At 29.8% G+C, this 23,231-nt stretch overlaps 1 protein-coding gene across 5 annotated transcripts in view; it reads right to left on the bottom strand.

The window, feature by feature from the left end:
• Nucleotides 1-23,231, bottom strand: part of LOC143044444 (transformation/transcription domain-associated protein-like) — a 68,454-nt gene that overhangs the window by 31,206 nt on the left and 14,017 nt on the right. For 3 of the 5 annotated variants that reach the window (XM_076216470.1, XM_076216478.1, XM_076216496.1), the window contains exons 20-51: nucleotides 22,687-22,781; nucleotides 22,143-22,308; nucleotides 21,503-21,669; nucleotides 20,948-21,037; nucleotides 20,514-20,624; nucleotides 20,096-20,185; nucleotides 19,715-19,866; nucleotides 19,323-19,423; nucleotides 18,859-18,954; nucleotides 18,034-18,209; nucleotides 17,718-17,803; nucleotides 16,866-17,163; nucleotides 15,135-15,284; nucleotides 14,796-14,882; nucleotides 14,184-14,280; nucleotides 13,626-13,747; nucleotides 13,044-13,214; nucleotides 11,086-11,169; nucleotides 9,596-9,715; nucleotides 9,174-9,293; nucleotides 8,811-8,891; nucleotides 8,287-8,433; nucleotides 7,874-7,933; nucleotides 7,220-7,287; nucleotides 6,025-6,136; nucleotides 5,426-5,515; nucleotides 4,488-4,735; nucleotides 2,007-2,160; nucleotides 1,506-1,613; nucleotides 1,074-1,147; nucleotides 657-756; nucleotides 211-312 (exon numbers count right to left, since the gene is read on the bottom strand). In XM_076216470.1, the coding sequence (XP_076072585.1) occupies nucleotides 211-312; nucleotides 657-756; nucleotides 1,074-1,147; nucleotides 1,506-1,613; nucleotides 2,007-2,160; nucleotides 4,488-4,735; nucleotides 5,426-5,515; nucleotides 6,025-6,136; nucleotides 7,220-7,287; nucleotides 7,874-7,933; nucleotides 8,287-8,433; nucleotides 8,811-8,891; nucleotides 9,174-9,293; nucleotides 9,596-9,715; nucleotides 11,086-11,169; nucleotides 13,044-13,214; nucleotides 13,626-13,747; nucleotides 14,184-14,280; nucleotides 14,796-14,882; nucleotides 15,135-15,284; nucleotides 16,866-17,163; nucleotides 17,718-17,803; nucleotides 18,034-18,209; nucleotides 18,859-18,954; nucleotides 19,323-19,423; nucleotides 19,715-19,866; nucleotides 20,096-20,185; nucleotides 20,514-20,624; nucleotides 20,948-21,037; nucleotides 21,503-21,669; nucleotides 22,143-22,308; nucleotides 22,687-22,781 (3,923 nt within the window). The remainder of the gene's footprint in view (nucleotides 1-210; nucleotides 313-656; nucleotides 757-1,073; nucleotides 1,148-1,505; nucleotides 1,614-2,006; nucleotides 2,161-4,487; nucleotides 4,736-5,425; nucleotides 5,516-6,024; nucleotides 6,137-7,219; nucleotides 7,288-7,873; nucleotides 7,934-8,286; nucleotides 8,434-8,810; nucleotides 8,892-9,173; nucleotides 9,294-9,595; nucleotides 9,716-11,085; nucleotides 11,170-13,043; nucleotides 13,215-13,625; nucleotides 13,748-14,183; nucleotides 14,281-14,795; nucleotides 14,883-15,134; nucleotides 15,285-16,865; nucleotides 17,164-17,717; nucleotides 17,804-18,033; nucleotides 18,210-18,858; nucleotides 18,955-19,322; nucleotides 19,424-19,714; nucleotides 19,867-20,095; nucleotides 20,186-20,513; nucleotides 20,625-20,947; nucleotides 21,038-21,502; nucleotides 21,670-22,142; nucleotides 22,309-22,686; nucleotides 22,782-23,231) is intronic. The other 2 variants (XM_076216487.1, XM_076216504.1) reach the window with 1 other exon arrangement.

Below are 23,231 nucleotides of genomic sequence, written 5' to 3'. Positions count from 1 at the left end.
TAAAGTGAGCTGTTCAAATCCCTTGGACCACCACTTTTTGAGAACCCTGTCATGATTTTATGTATAATTCTTCACACATTATAATGCAAATACATTTTGACTAAATGAAGGTGATCTACTTAGGTCATACTGAATTTGCTATCTACTTTTTATGTCAAGACTTATTGTGAAACTTTGAACATAGTTAACATAAGTAAAATGTTTACTTACCTCTTTTTCTACACATTCAACATCTTCTTTTATTCTCTGCATTTCCCATTTTATGATAACTTCAGCCAAATCTACTGCTAGTTTACGATGCTCTAATGAAGCCTAGAATTAACAAAATCTAAAATATTTGTTTCTTTCTTGAGATTTGATAATTCATTTCAACTGATATCATCCTAGTTGTTGTCATGCTGTTGGCTTGTTCATGTTTTATATCCACTCAATAGCAAATACACCCAATAGATCAATATTTTACAGCTATTTATTAATGAATAGGAGTATTTGATATTCAACTTGTCTACTAAAGATTTCTGTGTATTTGTATGTGGCTTTTAAGCTTGTACGTGATTTAGAATAACAAAAACTAGATGTATATCTGAGTGTTTGTAGTGAGTTTACATGGGGAATGTATAATTTACCTTGTATATATTATTGACAGTATAACTTACACTAGAAGTAAATCCAAGTCTTTGTAATGAGTTGACCATGTGCGGTATCAGATGATGTCGAACTGGGTAGTATACTTTGTAATGACGTACTATTAACTGACTGAAATAAGAGATGAGAATAAATTGGTAAAAGAAAGGAAATGTTTCTCTTCTTCAAACATTACTTTAATGAAGATTCTGTTTCTATGCAGTACCAACTAAAATGAAAAATTATTTCATAAATAGGAAGTCCCAGAAATTCCTTGACAGGTTGACAATATAGAGAATTCTGCTCTTATAAATCTGCTTGGTAGTACAATGTAGGTGGTCTAGCCCATACAGGACTTTCAAAGGTTATTTTTATGACACCTTTTACAGTGGTGTTATTGTCTTACTGAAATGCTTTCTCTTTTCTCTTATTTGATTGTTACTACTTACAGTATGTGTACCAGCTGTGCTACAGTATGACCTTCTTCTACTATAATCTTCTTAGTCCAATGTGTTAACATTCCCTACAATATATTCAATTTAACCATAAGTCATTGGTAAACTTCTAAGCAAGATAATTCATTAAAACAGTCATGTCATTTAAATTGTATGTTTCTGCATGCGACATGAAAAATGAAAAATACATACAAATCAGTCTTGTATGTTAAATTTTATTTCCTTAGTTGATATAATTAAAAAAACAGTCATCTCTCATCATCTGAGCCTGACAAAAATAACTTGATAAAAGAAGCCAATATAATGCACATCTATTAATCCAACAACGTTTAACTAAATACAATTTGAAATAACAGTGTCTATAACTATATATGAAAATTGTTTTTCAAATGAGCTTGTTCAAGATGAAAAAATAGTTAGTATTACGTTTCCATCTTCCATTCTCCCTGGCATTGCTGGTGTCAAAATTTCTAAAGCCTGACGGACAACACTTCTAGCTTCCACAGCATGGGCTTTCAACAAACTATGAAAAACCTGTTAATAAAACAATTTAATTAAAGTGTTGTTTCTACTTATTTGACTTTGAGGTACATGTATAAACCTTTACATACATACATAGATTTTGTATCTAAGTTATTATCAAATATCTAAATGACAACTATGTGATGAAAAGAATTGACATTTACATTGCAAGTTTACAACTAAAAAAAAATAAATCAAAAGCATTTTCTTTGTTTTAATTTTTTAGCCTTTTTGTATTTTATTTCATTTTGATTTTTTGTATAGGTTTTGACTCCTGGTCATGGTTAACAATGGCATAGAAAGGAATTGTCCACAAGCCATAGCTCACATAAAGTTATTTTACAGCACCTGGAGAACAATTTATTTATAAATGGTATATATCATCACATTATTATTATATTGTACCTGAAGAACAATTCTTTTATGAATGGCAAACTTAGCAATGATATGAGACAGCAACAGATGTCCATGATATTTGGTAGCAGGATCAACACAGTTCTTTGATAATAAACATGGCCAAGCAAATGTCATCAACCGCCGGAGTTTGTTCCCTTGTTTCCTGTAAAACAAAATTTTCTAAATTATATTATGTAACTTATTCATGATATATGTAAATTCTTTATGAATGATTATTATTTGTATTCTTGCTACAAATAGTATAAAAGATATCTTTATGTGATTTAAGGATGTCTACTTTGCTTTTGATTTGTGTTGATGGGTTACTTTCTAACAAGGGATTTTAATATAATTCTTTCTGTTAATTATTTTTGTTTAAATCCCACCTTTCAAGCTGATACTAATGCTAATTCTTTTTGTCATGATTTTAATAGTATGTCAGATGACGATAAATTTGTATTTTTATTTAGTGATGAAAATGTTTACTTTTATACTGCAAAAATCTGCTATGATATTTTACTGAAAAGAAAATGTTTATTATATTCTTAAAATTTGTATACTTTTAATTTGTTTTATGTTTTATATTTTATGTGTGTGTATATACCATTTTTTATAGTCTCTCATAACTCTTTTTAGAGTGGCTCTTGTTTTATATTGGAAATTGTAATATTATGTAAATGTTTTATGAGAGGTGAGACTAAAATAAAATATTGTCTTGTCTTGTCTAATAATTAATATTTCCAATTTTTAAATTACTAATTATGATAACAATCATGACCAATATAAAGATTCAGACATTGAACCTAGGCTTTGGTCCTTTAATGAGCCTTTAATTAACTTCTACAATAACTTGAGTAATTTAACATTATAATAGGTTGATTGAAATACTTTACAAACATGTTAATATTACATAAGAAATTTGAGTTACTCATTTATATAAACAAACTTAATAAACTGTTATAAAAGTGAAAAGGTAGCCTTACTTTATTTTTAGATTCGAACAATGGAAGTATTTAGAGCATCACGAAAACTAAGAGAACTAATTGTCTGCCATGACAATGCAGCCAGACAAATACTTATTCTAGGTAAATCTAATTGCTAGTACAGAAAAAATTAAACACTATTATTATCCATTATCTAAAATAAAGTTTCTGGTTTCAATTTGTTACTATAGTTTTTGAGAAAAACTATCAGCATAAAGAGAAAATTTACAATAATATGTTTTAATTAAAAGCTATAAGAGATAAAATTCAAAGATTATAAACCATATTTTCTTAATTAAAATACGGACCCCAAAATATATTTAATTCCACGAACATCTTTGTACAAATAAAAGTCATCAAAGGGAAGACTACTGCTAATACATGTAACTTTAAAAGGAAGACCTCAAATTATACAATATCGACAATTTAAATTTTTCCATATATTTTGAGGACCTCAAGACTGAAAACTTCTGATAAATTTCAAATATATTATTTCTAACATCACACTTTTGTCCAGTAAACATTTGAATAATGTTGTACAATGTATTTATAGAAATTTGTGATTTTCAAATTCATGGACCGAAAAGTGATCCTCTATCTTCTCCTTCAATCTTTAAGAAGTTTTGATTTCGATTTCTAAAAAAATATCTTTCTATCTATGTATATACCTTTCTTTGTTTTTTAGGAATTAAAATAAATGACCTTCAACATCGTCTGTCCAAACTTTGCAGAAGTGACCTTACAGACACAGAATCCATCATGTTTTCTCTGATGGATCAACGTAAATCAATGACAGAATTTATACACGACATGTACCAAGTTTATCGTCTTATTAAGTGGCAGCAGATCCAGATGATGGTCAAGATATTATGGGAAGGTTTTACTCCCACAGACATTAACCAGATCATTGTTATGGCCATGATGCAGTATGCAGACAGTATTACTAGTGATGAAGATGGGAACTCTTCTGTGTTAGAGGAAGATATGATAGTCGAAGAAAGACTGCAGTGATCTGTGACTGAACTGTGCTAAAATTAACTTACTGTTTAATGTCTAAATGTATTGACTATTCCCACCGCCATAATTTATTGTAGTATTTATAATTCACCATAGTGCATATCATATTTAGTGCTGATAATAAATGTACAAAATATTTTGTTTTGTGTATGGTTTTTCCTACAAAGCAGGATTATAAGATTTCTGTATTCTCTTTAAGATGTGCCAATATAGGGGCAATTCTAACATAATCCATACTCTATAACCCTAACCCTGCCACTAGCCTTAAATCTAACCCTAACTCTGTAGTAAAAGTTCCCCCCAAAAAAATGGGAGACAGAAATCACAAAAAAAGACAAAATAAATGAAATCAAATAGATGATTATGATGTAAATAGTTTTGATAATAAATGCCAACATTTACTATGAAAGATACCAGAGGTACAGTCAAACTCATAGATCGAAAAATTAACTGACAATACCATGGCTAACATTCAATATGGATGACTTACTTGTTATTAGCATCATGTATATGTGAGGATGCCTGCTCCACTAGCAAGGAAGATAACTGTAATAATAGAATTCTAACAGCATCTGACGTTCCAAACGGTTTGTCTGGGTCAATTATTCTATTTATAAACACACTAATGACATTCTCCTGGCTATCCTGGTCTGGTGTTGGTGGTCCTCCTATTAGTTTCTCTCCATCACCACTCTCAAAAGCATGCTGACAACAGGGTATTATTACATACTGGAGTATCTAAAAAAAAAAAACAAGGGGATAAGTGTTATTTACTGTATAGTAAGTCCAGTGAATATTACATTGCAGAAGCTTGCATGTGTTTGTTGTTCAATTTACATTCTACAAGGAAAGTTCTAGAAATAAAAATTTAAAAACAAATATTTTGTCATCTCTGCTTTAACTGATACACTGTCTGTGTGACAATTTGGTGATAATATCTATTGTAGTTTATGTTTAATTCATTCAATGCAGGTCTTGATTTATGAATATAAACATTTGTTCATCACAGAATGTGTTACGTTTACCTCAAGGTGGGTTTTTCATCTGGCAAGCCTGAATTTGAACACTTGCTAAAATAGCTTCAAAATATTTGAACTATGATTTTATCATAACCTGATGTGTTGGTGATGTTAGCATGCCATTGCCTCGTTAGTTGTTACAAATTTATTTTGAAAAAGTACGATTTAAATGGAAATTTTTTTAGTCCAAGGGATGTAATTCTCAATACTGTTGGTTGAATGAAAAACAAAACTAACACATTTATGTACAATTATGCATTTTACTGTAAACAGTGACGAAGTTGAATTCAATTTTGCTAAGATTTTCAGTGGAAAAGTATTGCCAACTTATTTACAAATGGCAGAAGTCAAACACAAAAGAATTTACAAAAGGAACGATATAAAAATCATAGCCCTAACATTTACTAACCTTAGATTTTAAATCCTGACTCCAACTGGGATCATGAAAAAGATCTACAAACTTGAAAAAAGAGTTCCTTTTCCAGTCTATAGTGTAAGTCTGAAACAGATATTAAAAACAATAATTTTGTCACTATGTGTATTTTACAGCTATATCACTGACAATATTAAAGATAAGCACTGCAAATGTTCTTTTACCACAAAACTGTCCTATTTTTTTTTACCAAAAAACAAGAAATGAAACTTCCAACCCTTAACCTGAATAACAGTCAAAGCATAACTACAAAACAACAAGGTAAAATGGTCAATTCTTATACATAAGCATAAGTAAAGGATATTTTAGAATATTTTTTTCATGTCAACACTAAGAACTGTGGCATTTATTTATTTATCAGAACTGGATGAATAGGAGCAAGACAATTGTGTATATTTTGTATGTTAATTTTCATCTAGATAAGTATTGTATGGTGTCTTATAATATAAATGTATTTTATACACATTTTTTACCTGAATTTTTAAGGACAGAAGCTAAATTTATCTAAAGCTTGCAAAAATCCAGATTATTAAAAGAGTTTCTTGGATTTGAAGTTTACAATAAACTATACTCACAGCAGCAACAGTTTTCTCCAAGTAATCCTTGACAAACTGGAACTGTACTATATATCTGTATGTAAAACATCTCAGAACGTTGAATAAAAGTTCTACCTCATCTATATGGTATCTGTAATGAAAATAAATATTTAAATAATCTACATCTTAGTATATAAAATATATTAAAAACGACTGACTATGCCATTCAAAAAACACATATTACTGTTATCACTATACAAGTTTTTTATAGATGAAAAATTATCAATTTCCAAATGAATTTAAGGTCAAGTTACAGTAAATGGGCTATGTCACAGATTTCAGTAAAATTTTGCATACAACTGTGGCTTGATGAACTTATCATTTATCATTTAAAATATTACTGATTGAAATTCTACAAAATTGGTGAAGATTTGTATAGAAAGGACATAAAATTGCCAAATTTCGAAATTCTGCTCCATAGATTTTTTTTTTTTAAATATAAGTTGTTTACATAAATTTACATTATGAAGCAAAATAAAGGTAGGATCACCAACTTTGTTTTTACGGTATAAATCATTCAAAGTTGTGTTCTTTGTGAAAAAATCAAATAAAACGTCGAAATAATCGTAACATTGCCGCGATGCAGGCCGTAAAACGTTGATTTTTGACATTTTTTCTACCACTAGTAACACATTGATTTTTAGACAAAAAACAAAATCATTGACCATATAATTTTTTTATATCATTAAAACAGAAATGTATGTGTCAACAACATATAGTTTTTTTAAGAAAATCTATGGAGTAGAGTTAGAGATTTGGCAATTTTAAGACAAATTTTATGTTTTTTCGCCGATTTTATGTGCATTCTATACAAATATTCACCAATATTAAAACAAATCAATCTGCAACATTTCCGATTATAAAAGAGATAAATGCATTATTTTTTTGATTTTCAGTTGTAGTTCTGCGAGCCAAGGTTTAATGCAAAATCATAGCAAAATCTGCGACATAGCCCATTTACTGTTCCTTGGCCTTAAGATGAAAACAAATCACTTCCTATCTTTCTGATATACAACTATAAACTGACCATTAACATTAAAATTATTACAAGAATCCGTGTACAGAAACATACAAAATAAATTTTATGTATGGATAGTATTCCTAAATTTGAAAGTTTATCAAAATTCATATGAGTTATTAATAGTATTATAAAGACTTATTGATTGATTCTTACTTGAAATAGTTCAACAGACATTTAACCAACAGAGCAGGTTCTTTCCATTGAATATAATCTACACTATCCTGCAATTGCAAATATTGGTCCTTCATTAAACTCCATTTTGAATTGTACATAGAGTTGACTATCATATACGAAATGGAATCATAAAAATAAATATCAATTGCTTTCTAAATAAAGAAGAAGCATTTACCGTTTCTAATTTGGACCTAGCTAGATATTAAACCTGCAACCCTTCGGTATATGCGATAAACACATTATCATTATATAACTAAGGCAGTTCAAGTGCAGTGTAATTATATTATTATCACAGTCTAATTCTGACAACTTTCTGTTTCAAATCAAAATAAATATGAACATGTCAATTGTAACCTTTTGCCTTGGCAGAGTATAATGTTCTTTACAACTTTGTAACTTCTTTATAAGTTGACAATGTTATAACTAATGTGAAAATTGTAATGCAGTGTGTGTGTTATTATTTAAAAGAATTCTCAATTCAAAACTATTTATATGAAACAATTTCAAAATTCAAATAAGTTAATCCTGTCACTGTTAAAACAAATGCATTAATAAATGTACATAAATAATTTTGTAATGAACAATAATATATCAAAACAAATGAAGTGATATGTAAAATATTTAGTAACTCACAACTTTATCATGTCTGTCTTGAAATGTGTCTGTTTTCCACAAGGATAAAAGATGTTCCAGCTGGAAGAGGAAATATGTATTTGTTATAGATCAAATAATCTATAGTTTTCAGATTTTCTGTATAAGTCTACATTATCTGCTGTCTATAAAAACAAACAAACCAACTTAAACAATTTTATCTTTTATTGCTTGAAATAAAACTTATAACATTTTAAAAGTGTGTCAAGTTAATTAGAATATTGAATGTTGGAAAAAATTTGAATAATCTTACTGTGTCTGCAGTCAGTCAGAAGACATGAACTACCATAGAAAGTTAAAATATACATGTAGGTTCTTCTGAAATTTTTTGAAGGGATTTTTTTTTCTGTTTAAAGACTTAAAAAGTTGACACATATGCAGATATAAGTATTTACAATTTCCACATTTTTTGACAGCCATTCCTCTTCACATCTGACAAGTATGCTAATAATAGAAATCATCTGGTACTGCATGTCCTGTGTCCCAGTTCCAGTAGGTAGAGATGTCGGGGAGGCTGATATATCAACAACAGCTGACTGACCCTGTACAAAAAAATTAATATTTGATTGAACTACATTCTGATTAGTTCTTTTAGAATTGTTTGCGAGTTAATCTGATAAAATAAATTCTCGTCATAAAACTTTAAAATAATTACAGAAAGATGACATTAAAATTCAAAAATACCAAATTCTGTCAGGGTAAGTATTCTATCTGTCCTAAATAAGTTGTTGTAAAGAAACTAATAAATATGTCCTAAATAAGTTGCTGTAAAGAAATTAATAAAATAAGCCAAAATAGTACCCTTAAAAATTGACTAAAAATTGGAACTATTTATATTTGATAGAATCTTCTGAATCATTTTTTTATAAAATGGCAAAACTTTTGGTTAACAATAGTAAAACTATCTTATAAGTTTCACCTGTGTAAGAGCTATCAGTCTTTGTGGACTTTTTTCCAAGATTTCTCTTAAAGGTTTACCATCCTTATGTGCTAAAACAAACTGGAAGAAAAAATGCAAACAATGACATGAAACATTTATTATGTAAGTATCATTTTGGTTAATTTTCAATCAGTTATGACAGATTAGTCCTTTTATAAAATATGCACTTTAAATTCATGTTACTAAAAAACATATTCAACGAGAACAACTAGACATTCATCACATTGAAAGAAAAATAAACCCTTCTTATATATCATTAGCATCAAAATATTTTACCAATAATTACAGAATCTATCAAATTGTTTTAAACAGAAAGGTATATAAATAGCATTTGATACAAACTTCAAATAGTCTTGTCCACTGTTGATCTTGTAGATGAGATTCTTGTAGAAATAGTTCTATTGCAGTATCTGGGTATCGTAATAAAAACTTCACAAGTGGATCACGGAAAGGACTGCCAGCCTGTAATATAAACAGATGTTAAGAATCCTATATCATCATCTATACATCATAAATTACCTTTAAAAAAAAACACTTAAAACATAGATATTTCTAAAGTCAAAAATAGTTAACAGAATATCAATATGATAATGTTTCACAATTAATTTTTGAACACAAAAACCAAAACAATCATCTAGTTTGTTGAAATTAAAAGCCCATACATTATTATTTTATCATTTGGCAACTAAAATTAAATTATATTTGTGAAGCCATTTTTTATTACAGTAAATTGTTAATGTATATTTAATAACCAAGGGCTTTACCTCTAGGAACATTGCTTTCTCTCCATGAAGAGTAAGAACCACTAAAGGTTCTATCAACTTCTGACTTGCTGCAGGTATCATGTGGAAGATATTGATAATTGAAGCACATGTCTTTAGTTCCTTCAAAGAAATTTTATTATTGTTTATATGTTGACCAAATCATTCATCTTAAGGAGGCTCGCGGGTACAAAAATTTTAGCATAAAAATTAAACATTTGTTTTTTCATTACAAATTTTAGTTATTACACTATTAGTTATTACTTTATGATATGGTACAAAAATCAACCAATAAAATAGATTCGGTGTGGCCTCAGATAACTTTTAAAATGTTAATATCATTGAAAAAGATCCAAATTATCTCCCTTTGGTGCAAAAATGCCATTTTTTGGCATTAAAATTGAAATATCTTTTTTAACTAATCGGTGACCTACATTTTTTATTATTGTTTTCAAATAAGCTGTACATAAACTAAATAATTGTAAAATATAAGCGATTTCTGTAATCTAGTTCTTTTTTAATTTCAACATAACCTCTATTTCTCCTATTAGCTCAACAGGAAAAATGGACATAAACAAAAATGTATGCTTCTTTCGGAGGCAGATTGTGAGCTTAAATGAACGGTGACTCCATTTTTTTATTTCATTTTTTCTATTAAATATATCATAAAGTTCTTTTATAAAAAAATATAGCAAAATCCTATATTAGAAAAAAAAAATGATTTCTACCCGCCGCGAGCCCCCTTAAGTCGACCATTTTTATTCAATCAATAATCAATAAAATAGCATATAATAGAAACAGCTTGAAATGGAAGTCATCAATTAGCAGTTGTTTATTTATTATGGAATGATTTTCCAAAAGGTTCTTATAAAATGCTCCAATTTCAAATCTTTACTAATAAAATTATGTTATATAAGAAATGCTATTTTTCAAAATGCTAATCTTTGATCTATAGTTTATAACAGAAAAACATTAAATAACTTAATCATTTTGGTAAACATGTTTGTGAATTGGTCCTAGAGCTTTTACCATTTCTAACTCGCAATTAATTACAAAATTCTTATAACCTGTATCCCATGAATCTATTCTCATTTGGTTTAATTATGTATTACTTATATGTCATGTGGTCTCTGGTGAAGAGTTATCGCATTGGCAATTATACCACATCTTCTTATTTCTAGTCTTAATTGCAATATTTGTAAAGAAAAAATATACTTCCTTCCTTGGCTTTATATTTTAACTGGTCTTATGTATGTATTCAACTTAACACACTTTATCTGTAAATTTATGTGGTCAAGCATGCTAGAGCTGTATGAGATAATCAAACAATAAAAAAGATCATTATGGTTTTGTCATTGGAGAGCAACAGCATCCTACTACTATGAAGAGTTAACCAAATGATAATAATTCTGTTAAAGAGGATGGGGACAAAAATGGCTGCATGTTAATATCAAATTACGTAACCCCACCCAAACATGGGGTACAACCCTTACCTGAGCTATTACCTCTCCATTAGCTTTACTTTGTCCACTTTTCTGACTAATAGCTGCCACTTCTAACCATTTCTTCAAATGAGTCTGATGACATCAAATAATATTATGTAGTGATTAAATCATACAACTTTTCATATACTCTAAGAATTAGACATGCTGGTTGAAACTCAATTACTACCTGCGTAAACCTTGTCTACAAATATTGTCACCTCTTACAGAATCCAACTATTAGTATTTGTAAACTTGCTGATTCTGATGACATGCTGTAGTTTTGACACAGACATTATTATCATGATGACTATTAACAAGAGGCTCTCAAGAGCCTGAATCGCTCACCTGGTAAACAATGCCTTATTGAACATATTGAACCATGCCAGGCAAACATGTACAGCTAACAATTCTTCAATATTACAAATATATATGACTTACTGTTTATAAATAAAGAAAATGAGACCAAAACACAAACACTTAAAACTTAGCAATGGACTGTGAAAATGAGGTCAAGTTCAAATAAAACCTGCGTAACCGACATATAGATCATAAAATATTTTCATACACCAAATATAGTTGACCTAATGCATAAAGTATTAAAAAAATAGACCAAAACTAAAAAAGTTAACTTTGACCACTGAATTATGAAAATGAGGTCAAGGTTAGATGACACCTGTCAGCTAGACATGTACACCTTACAATCATTCTATACACCAATTTTAGTAGACCTATTGCATATAGTATAAGAAAAACAGACCAAAACACAAAAACTTAACTATAACCACTGAACCATGAAAATGAGGTCAAGGTGAGATGACACCTGCCAGTTGGACATGTACACTTTACAGTTCTTCTATACACCAAATCTACTAGACTTATTGCTTATAGTATCTGAGATATGGACTTGACCACGAAAATTTAACGTTGTTCACTGATCCATGAAATGAGGTCGAGGTCAAGTGAAAACTGTCCGACAGGCATGAGGACCTTGCAAGGAACGCACATACCAAATATAGTTATTCAATTCTGCCGCCGGATCACTATCCCTATATCAAGCTAACTGCAACAAAAGTTGCAGGCTCAACAAAAATGATCAAGACAATTCTTTTAACTAATCATTTATTAAGAGAAAAAACTTGCATACATGTACTTACTATACATCTTTTTCTAAAATAAAATTTTACCCTGCTAGGTAGAGAATAGGTAGGTAGATTATGTTGGACATTGTTAAACTTTGAACCCCTTAACTAAGAAACATTGACTATGAAGATTACCTCAGTACCATAGTATTAGTGTGTTAAAATATGGCCACAATAAAAAATCCTCAATTCAGTTGAAGTTTGCTTGAATTTGGTTGAGTAGTTTTAGAGGAGAAGATTTTTTAAAGTTAGCAAATATGATGAACAAATTGTGAAAAAATTGTCATTAAAAGACAATAACCCCTTTTAGGCCAGGTGAGCTAATAATATCACTGTACAGCCACACTTTTATATATAGGTTGCTATTTGTAAAGACAGCTGTTTCTCAAAACATGCCTCTTTGAAAAAAATTGTGGTGCATATGAACTTTCAATTCTAGGATAAGATTTTTTTCAAAACTTCATAGTAAAAGTGGTACAGTTTTAGCCGTAAAAGGAGTTCCTATGGGAAATTGCATTGTCAATATTTACAGAAATGCAACCTATATGCCATCCATGGGACAATAGGAAACTTAGAAAGGTGACCTTTGAATTGAGATTCAAAATGCATAGCTACATCAAAGACAAGTGGAGACCACCTGACATGACACAACTTTGCTTTATAGATGTGGCCTTCATTGAAGGTTTTCCTGTATTTAATTATTAAGTACTATGTATAAATTGCTCACTGTGACAAGTTTTTAGTCTTCATTATGAATTTAGCTATGTTATTCACTCTCCTACATAGGAGGCTAGTAAAAATAATGTATATATCAAATAAAATGCTTACCAACAATTGTTCACAAAGTTTTTCATTGAATGTATTAGGGAATAGCTGTGTGATGTAAGACAATCGTTTAATGACGTTAGAGTTGAGACTTCTGTGATCCCCCAAGGTCAACAGTAATGGTCTAATGGCCTGGTGAACACTTTCCATGTCAATTTGACATCCAGATATAAACTGAAATAACATAAAATAATGGATTACTAATTATCTTTGTGCAGCAAAAGATCCAGATGCAATAGTCTATTCTTTGCACATTACAAGTAAGGGCTATTCCTTTAAAATATATGTGGAAGGGTAGGAAGAGAAGTTTAATTTTGACTGTGGGTCATGGGTCTTTTTTCAGTATGCATCTATAACCATTTTTCAAAAGTATCTGAAAAATGTTTTTTGGTTGTAGGGATATTTCAAAGTCCCTTCCAACTCTCCCACATACATTTTAATAGCCATAAGAGGTGATTGATCTATTGACTGGATAATTTTCTGCAGCAATCATTTTACTCAAAATTTTAGATTTAAAACAAAAGACTTTAGAAATCTATGAAAATGCATTTAAACAGTCTAGTTAGAGAAAACATTACTGTTTACCTTTTTCATACAGTTATGAGATACTTCTTGTAAATCTGTACTGTTACTGTTAAGAGCTTTGTAAAGAACATTGAATATCTTCTCTCTTCTGTTGGCAATGTAATGACAAGCTGCTAAAGCTCCTAGAATACAAACAATTACTTTAATATTATTTCTTCACTTGGCAATGTGCTTATTATAAGAATCGTAACTAATCTTGTATCTTATTTCGTGCCTTCCCTTCAATACTGGTAATATAGGTAAAACACTTTTAATTCATGCTTGTTATCAATTCATAAAAGGTTGAATCTGGAGGTAAAGCAACTAATGGTCATGCACAACTATTGAAGAATTGTATATCAGGCAGAGCAGTGCTTTTATTGTTGTTTATCCTGTTGAAAGGTATAAGCTAAAACGTAAAACTGTTTGGGAAGATCAAGATAGTCTCTTGAATTTAGATCAGCAGAAATCTATGATCTTCATCAACAATATGTTTTCAAAGTTACAAATGCATTAAATTACAAAATGATAATTCAATTGTTGTAGTTTACTTGCCTGGCCTTATAAAAGTCTACTTACTGAGTGCACTTTTCCTAAGAGGTACCAGATCTGTGACAGATTTATAACAAGGAAGTTTTAACAATACTGCATCTTCTGCTTCACACAGGCTAAGTAACTAGAAATATGTACAATAATTTCATACTTGGATTCAAAATTTTAACAATGATACATATATAAATTTCTTAGTTCCATCAATGAGCATGATTTGATGTATCATGCATGTTTAAGACATGTAAGCATTCTTCACATTCAAATGTATTAGGATGATGTTTTCAAAATGACATTAATTATTCTAATAAATAAACACATGTTTGAAAATATCAGTATGACAAGCTTTGTGATGTATTCAAATGTACAATACAAATAAACAAAATATATCTGTCTGATACAATGTTTATGATTTTCATTGCTATTTTTGGTCGTTCATCTTCAATGAGTAACTTTCTTAAAAATTCAAGTAAAACCTAAAAAACCTTTCACATTTTTTATTATTTTATTATTCTTGATTAAAAAATGACATCAATATTTTTTTTGGTTACCGATAACTTTTTATTCAATAGATTTTGAAATTTTTAGATTTTTTTCCTCATCATTTAGAAAAACCTAGAATATATGTCAGTTTATAATTACCTCTGTGAAGAAGACATTATGCTCTAGTACATTAAGATCTATAGTAAACAACCTTGGTTCCAATGTAGTGCAGAATGTGTTTCCATCCTATAATAAATTAATCAAATTGTATTAAATCAGTGATAATGAATCAACCAAAACTAAAAACACTCTTAAATTTAAAAAGGTGCAGGCTAATAAGAATATATCTTTATGGAAATTCATGGTCACCCCCTCTGAAATTAGTTATGTGTTTCAAAACTTATTTGAGCATTTATTCAACATTTTATAAGTTTAATTCTATATTGTTCATTCCACAAGTGCTTTTTTTTTGCCATTTTTACATCTTTTTCAACTCACCATTAATCCAATCTGAGCATTAGCAGGTTGATGTCTCAGTAAATGTTTCTTTGGGGGAATCATATCTTGTAAAACATCCTTGTGTGGTTCCATGATCTCTGTTATTGATTTTTTTGTTGTCTTGCCCAAAATTTCTAATGAGTGCATTGCCTACAATTTAAGATTATGTGATTAAATTCAATAGTTTGTTGAATCTTTTCATTATATTCAATAAGTTTTAATATGTTTTTCCCCCATAACAGATTCAAAATATTCAAATACTATCAGAAAACTTGTTGGAATATTATGGAAGTAGTCTTGTGAATTAAAAAAGTTACTGTCTAAAGTATGAGTGGGTTAGGAATAAACTATAAAAAAGGAAATTGGAAAATAAATGGATTTTCCAACCTAGTTTCTAAAGTACAAATAACTTAAAAAAATTCTCTCCAAAAAATATAGCTAGGGCAAAATTCAGTTTAACAAATTATGGAACTTAGGTCTTATGTTATCTTGGGACAGGGAATTGTGATTTAGAAACAGTGATTTTGCTAGCACTCGTCACTTTCGTAATTTACGAAAGGGTTTCCGCATTGACAAAAGTATTTCAAATCAATTTCGTCACTTAAATTTTGAAAGTGTAAAAATATTTTCACATTAAAATACTATAAATTTACCTGTCTTTATGTTTTTGACAAGATTATGACCCCCAGGTAATTAACATTTTCAACAGGTGTTACAAGTTGTGATTACAACTAATCTGCTTTTCGCCACCTGATGGGTCACTAATCTGTTTTTTATCAATAAATCTCATAATTGACCATTATAATTATTCCCCCAGTTGGCATTTCAACATCCAGGAGTAAAGTTTCGTCATTTGATTGAAATAATTTGTTACCCCCGGACAGTTCTCATTTGAATTTCATTATTTCTCAAACGATCACAATTTGAAGTTCCTTTGTCGTAGATTCATCATTTGAACGCATTTTCGTCATAATTGATATAAATTGCCATCAAAAACTTTCGACAATTTCCATTTAAAAACTATTATATAGAACTTTATTCAAAACGTTCAAATTGACTTCAAGAGTTATACAGGTGCTTCCTGCACTGTGTGCTATCTATTCTTGACTTGTTTACAACCTCCTTTCAGTCGTTATACTCATTCCAAAAAAGATTTTTATACAATTCCAACTTAATAGAAATGATTTCCTGATATCGATTTAGACGTTTTATAAGGATAATGATTATGCAGTGATATAATCATTGCAAGTTAATTTCTGTTGTGATTCCTTGTTTTAAAAAAATGAATCCAACTTTTTTTTATCAGGAATGTCCTCTGGTACAAACTAAAGAGAAATTGTGAACTAAGTTTCCACATCCCATGTTAGAATCTTTCATAATAAGGGCCAATACAGTCAAATCATACAATACTGACTGCCAATCATGCCTACAAGTCCTTTAAAATCTGACAAAGTCAAAGATGAAGCTAGTAACATACATCCTTGGTCCCTTGCTGTTACCAAAAAAAAAGGTTGATTTTCATAGCGTGCAAAAGTGACTAAAGCCCTCAAAATCCTAGCTTAAACCCTGTTTAGAAATCTACTGTGAATATATAAAGCTTTGGTGATGACATACTTTTTTGTTGACGAACAAATAACATTTACTACACAATTTTTTTCATATCCGGTGGAATTTTCTGCCATTGACTAAATATAAGATAATCATGATAATGGCAGACAATACTATGCATACCTGTTCTCTAACAATGGTATTGGGAGATGTAATTTGTCTGACAAGTTCATGTGTCACTTCATGGAAGGATTTCTTTTGAGCAGCCAGTAGTTCTTCATTCTCTTTACATTGTGTTATCTCCTGGGAACATTTGACTAACATGTTTTCTAGATTATGTTTGGCTAAGTCGACTGCCCCACTAGATACCTCTTTAGTTAGGTCCATCATAACAAACAACAACGCTTTTAGGAATGAAAACTGGTGTTCCAGTACCCAGTTCAAGGCCATCCTCTCATACATGAATTTTATAGCTAGACATCTGAAATATGAAATGAAAATGAATGCAAAATATTTCAAACTAATTAAAAAGCTTGTTTTTAATTTCACAAATAAGACTTTATATTTGTTTTAAAATCTAACATCAAATTCAGAATTATGAACCACACTGCTGCTGACTACAACTGTTAGAATTATCCTTTATGATATGCATTTTGATTCATACTTCTCTTATAAAATTGAGAATGGAAATGGGGAATGTGTCAAAGAGACAACACCACCACCACAGAGCTGAAAACAGCAGTTGACATTATAGAAATATCAAGTTCTAAAAAATCATTATTAAAGACAATGTCAAACAATAAAGTTTACAAGTCATGAGGTTATTTCAATAACCATTATGTCTTTTTATCATTCATACAAAACCATGATAGGATCTGAATGTTATTTATTTTTAAATTGTTCATAACGTAATATAAATGATTTTTTTATGCTATCAATTTTTTTTAAAGAATGGCTACTGATTTCTTAGAAAAAGTGCAGGTTTAAAATTGTAGTTATGATTAGAATGTTGCAGCTTTTACTTCATTTACTTACCCTCCAACTTTTGCATACCAAGCTCTCTCATAACATAATGAGCACATTCTTTCTACCAAATAATCAAATGTAGGTAATCTGCAGGCCTAGAAATAAAACATTACATAGCAGTTAATATCATAGTCAAAATCAAATATATAACCTATCAATGTCAAATATCTAACTTTCAATTAGCAATAGGTGATGCCACTGACATGTTATCAGGTAAAAAGTTTGTATGGAAAATAAAAAAACCAAGCAGAATGTCTTACAAAACAGTAATCACATTTTTTCCCACCAGATTTAGAATGATAAATTTACTGCAATCAATTCTCACCTTTTCTTTAGACCCCAGAATAGTAGTGGCAGTATCTAGAATGAGAACGAGGGCCAAATTTCCTGGCTTACACAGCTCTTTCTCTTCGTGCCCCATGATTACAGCCAGAGCATCAATCAAGATCTGTGTATCCATACCATGTAACTTGTTCTGCTTATCTCCAACAGGAAATGGACCTACAATTTTATATTGATATAAAAAACAAAAGTGTAGAAAAGCAGAAAAATAATCATAGACCATCTATAAAAGTACTTTGGTTTGTCATGTTCATGTCATGAATCAATATAACATATCCCTTATTTTCCATTAAAATAACAAAATCAAATATGTCATTAAGACAACAACCCAATATACTAATTCCATTGCATACCTGTCTGCTGAGAGATGGAAATCATTGTGTAATGTCTGACCCATACCTGTCTGCTGAGAGATAGAAATCATTGTGTAATGTCTGACCATACCTGTCTGCTGAGAGATAGAATTCATTGTGTAATGTCTGACCCATACCTGTCTGCTGAGAGATAGAAATCATTGTGTAATGTCTGACCATACCTGTCTGCTGAGAGATAGAAATCATTGTGTAATGTCTGACCATACCTGTCTGCTGAGAGATAGAAATCATTGTGTAATGTCTGACCATACCTGTCTGCTGAGAGATAGAAATCATTGTGTAATGTCTGACCCATACCTGTCTGCTGAGAGATAGAAATCATTGTGTAATGTCTGACCCATACCTGTCTGCTGAGAGATAGAAATCATTGTGTAATGTCTGACCATACCTGTCTGCTGAGAGATAGAAATCATTGTGTAATGTCTGACCCATACCTGTCTGCTGAGAGATAGAAATCATTGTGTAATGTCTGACCATACAAGCCATGAATGGCAATGCAGTCTGTCTTAGTTCCTTGATAGCAGCAGCCACTGAAGAAGAAAAGAATTTAATAAGAACAAAAGTTACAATAGATAAAAATTAAAAGACCTTCTTTCACAAAAACCTTGAATAGTGTTAGCTACTTCAGGAAATATGTATATCTCCATTCCAGTGAAATTCAAAGCATATCTAGTTAATTTTATGAAATATATTTATCATTATTCATGTTCAAGGCTATAGTATTTTTTATACCACTTTGGGAATAACTGTTATAACATGTTTTATACATCAAATCTTCTTGAAATATTCCCCATTTCCATTCTCAATTTTATTGAAACTACATTTACTTCTTAAACTATTTGACAAATCTATCCAGACAAAAACTCTTGAAAAATAATTTTATTTTTTTTGTATTTACCAAACATTCCAGTTAATGCCTGTTCATGGACTTTTCTGGAGTGTGAGTCTGGTGTTTTATACAATGGTCCAGTTTGCAGTGGCACTTCATTTTCTGTAAAACTGAAATAAAAGATAAATTTATCTGTATTCTAATAAAATAGATGCAAGAAGATGTGGTATGAGTGCCAATGAGACAACTCTCCATCCAAGTCATAATTTGTAAAAGTAAGTTATTATAGGTCAAAGTACAGTCTTCAGCACCAAGCCTTGGCTCACACTCTTTATTTTGTATTACATTGTTTTATTTGTATTACATTGTAAACTTGTATTACATTGTAAACTTGTATTACATTACATTGTAAAAAGTAAAATAACAAAAATACTGACGTCCATGGACAATGTTTGCCTTACCTTGTATGAGTGAAGAGATAGGTTAATGTTTGTTTGTCATCTTCCAAGTTCATGACAGATACCAAGAAACATTTAATAAGTTCCCAAGCTTGTCGTCTTACAAAGTTCTCTGTTGTACTACATTTCAAGGCCGTCAATGCTGCATCTATAGCCTAAAATATATGCAAATCATGTAACACATGTATATATTCTTAATGAAATCACATATTTAGAAGTTCCAAATGAGAGATTGAATTTGCATTGACGCCAATCTTATTTGTGTATATTTTGACAGCACATACAGAAATGTGTAATTAGAAAATATATATGGATAGAAAGTATCTATGGTCAATAACATTGCTGTGGTATGAATAATTATATGTATAACTTATGATATTTTACCTTTTCTACAGGAAGTGTTATAGGTGTTTTTGAGTCTTGGAAGTATATTGTAATACATGGACCTGCTGTTTCTTTATCATTATACTGAAGCTGGAAAAAAAAAAATATAACAAAACAAATCAAATACAGTAAAAGCTTTACATTTGCTGGAAATGTATGTTAATTTTGTGGATAGGAATTTTTAACATTTCAATAAAATTCACTATCAAAAGTCAATGATACTAATAAGGTGTGAATCCTGAAATTTTAAAAATGTCTCTCACAAGCCAAAGCACTTGAATTTCACAGTGCAATATGTATTTTTTTTTCTTTTTCAAACAGTATCGCTGCATCATTCCAAAGGAAAAAGCAAAAAACATACATCTAAAACATTTTTACACATTTATGATTTTTTTATATTTTTCACTACTGTACTTACCCTTTGTGGTTCTCGTAACATTTTCCTGTTTCCTCCACCAAATTTTCCCAGTACTCTGAACGCTACATGAGCAATATTATCAACTGGATTTCTCAAAGTCTTCCATAATGCCTTCAGAAAAAATATATTTTTTAATCAGTTACCTTTTTATTACAGTAAAACCAATAAGATATGTTTGTATTACTTACAATATAGTGAGCTAGAGATAGGTATAACTTATTCTTATAAGCTTTACACAGTTAATGACTTACTTGATATCTAAAAAAAATAAATGACATGAAAATAATTTGCAAGTGAACTAAAAAATCTTTTAAGGTACGAATCATATGAAAATCATACTTAAAGGAGACAATTGAAATTGACATCTAAATCCTTTTAAAGTATTTAAAGAATGACGACTGGACTTAGTAAGAATCAGAATCAAAGTATCATACCTGCATAAGTTCAGCTCTGACAGGTTGTATATGATCATACAGGAAGTCTGGTTGTAAGTTATCTACACACAGTTCTAATGTTCTCAATCCCTACAAAACATACACTTCTGTCATATTAATGGTAAACACACAAATATTTTTCAAACAATGTTTAAATGTATGCAAATGTATTCCAATTATAACAAAATTCTATTCAAGTGTTATATTTCTTTCAAATCAAGCCTTACATGTTGCACAACATATTTTTCAAACAATTTGTATAATTATTTGCCTAGCCATCTTGCATAAAAATACATACATATCTGTGTCCTGTACTGATTTCATATATCTTTTTACTTTACCAAGTTTTTTTTTAATGTGAGATACATCATAAAGCATCAGTATTTGTGTCTCCGTAAGATAACATATAAAACAAAAGAGATTTGAATGCAGAAAAGCTGATGCATTTGACTTTGATATACATTTTCAACACCCAATCACTTTCACCAAGAAAACTGAATTATTACCCTAGATGCTCAACTTGATGTTGTTACAAATACAACACTGACATGTTACCTGGCTGACAAGAGTCTGTGATCCATTTAGTGCGGATACAAGTGGATCCATTAACATTGGTAGGTAAGGTAAAAGGGAACTCAAACGGACTGGCACAGTCAAACAAAGCTCTACAAATAAATCTTTCATATGCTGCCGATGTAAACCACTCTGTAAACTATTTAATCCTGAAATTTAATTAATTCATTCAATCATATTTCAATTTCAAGTAAAAAAAAAAACAGTTTTATTACCTGTATAATTTTCATGTGGAGATTGAATCATCAGGATCAATTCAATATCAAAAAGCTGTAAAATATTATCTCTATATTTTATTTTCTGATAAGTATCATTTTTCATGTGATCTATATAGAATTCAAGGAAGTTTGCATTTTCTATAGATTTGAATGCCAACTTCGGCTAGAATAAAATCATATATATACAAAAAATACAATGTTTCCTTAATCTTCTAAAATCAGTTACCATTTTAATAAATGAAGCCACAGTATTAAATCTTGAACGCTTGATATATACATATATATGCATGTTTACATTCAGTACTACAGATATGTGAAACTATTACAATTTTGCCATGTTTTAAATCAGACATCTTATTTAATAGAATAGGTCATGTACTCTTATTGGCTTTAGAAATTCTCACCTTGCAGCAGATTTGGAAGTAATGGTAGAAATTCCTGATACAAAAGATCATGACTTCCTCCTCCTATTGACCTAAATAATGCCCTTAGTAACAGGAAATAGTTGTAAGGTTCCTTGGCACTCATTGCCAACTCCATAGATCTGTTCACTATAACATGTAGATGAGGCTGTGAATACATAATACATCAAAATTATAAAATTTAATTACTATATATGTTCAATGATCCAACAAAAATCCATTTATCTTAAATGTTTTTACTTAATCAATTTAATCTTTTTTAAAGTTCCAAGAGCGCTCGGGGTTTCAACAAAATTTTGAGATTTGTACTTTTTAAGGTTATAGATAAAATTTCCCATATGAAATGCAATCTCAAACTTATGCTTTTTTTCATAAAATCTCTGAAATATTTGGATATAGAAGAAAAACAAACTTCAAATACAAGACTCTTTTTATGAACATTAATACATAAAAGAATGTCCCAAGCAATATTTTACTGATAGCACAATTTCAACCTTTTAGTGTAAAAAATATCCAAATTATATACCTTCAACATTTGTTCATTTTCAGCAGCAAATAATGAAACAGAACCAAACACTAGTTTAAACAACTTCAGGTACAAGTTAGATCTGTCCATGTTAGCTGCAATAAACAAATTATAATATACATACAAATGAATGGATGAACAGAGAAAACATACAGAAGTACCAGAGATCTTATTTTCACTTTTGTGTTAGGTAACTGTTTTATTTTTAATTTTTAAGGGTTTTTTGGGGAGAGTTGTTGACTGAAAAGTCTTTATACAACTTATGACAATAAATTTCAGAGTATTAATATTTTAGACTTAACAAAATTCAGTCTTATCATTGTTGCTCTGACTTCGATCTTTGACCAATTTATCTCAAAATCAAAAGGAGTCTTTGTCTACTTAATGCTCATAAATTAATCAAAGAATTAATGATAACAATAATGGCATAAAAGATATTGTCCAGAACCAGACTTTTTGTGTTTTAGAAGGAACAAATGGTTCAAAAAACATCTTTCAGACACATAACTTTTAACCTAATTTCTTTTATCAATAGTTGCTGTGAC

The sequence above is a fragment of the Mytilus galloprovincialis genome, chromosome 1 (genome assembly GCF_965363235.1).
Source record: "Mytilus galloprovincialis chromosome 1, xbMytGall1.hap1.1, whole genome shotgun sequence".
Classification (NCBI taxonomy): domain Eukaryota; kingdom Metazoa; phylum Mollusca; class Bivalvia; order Mytilida; family Mytilidae; genus Mytilus; species Mytilus galloprovincialis.
The sequence above is the reverse complement of the archived record's forward strand: the minus strand, read 5'-3'. Positions and strand labels throughout refer to the sequence as shown.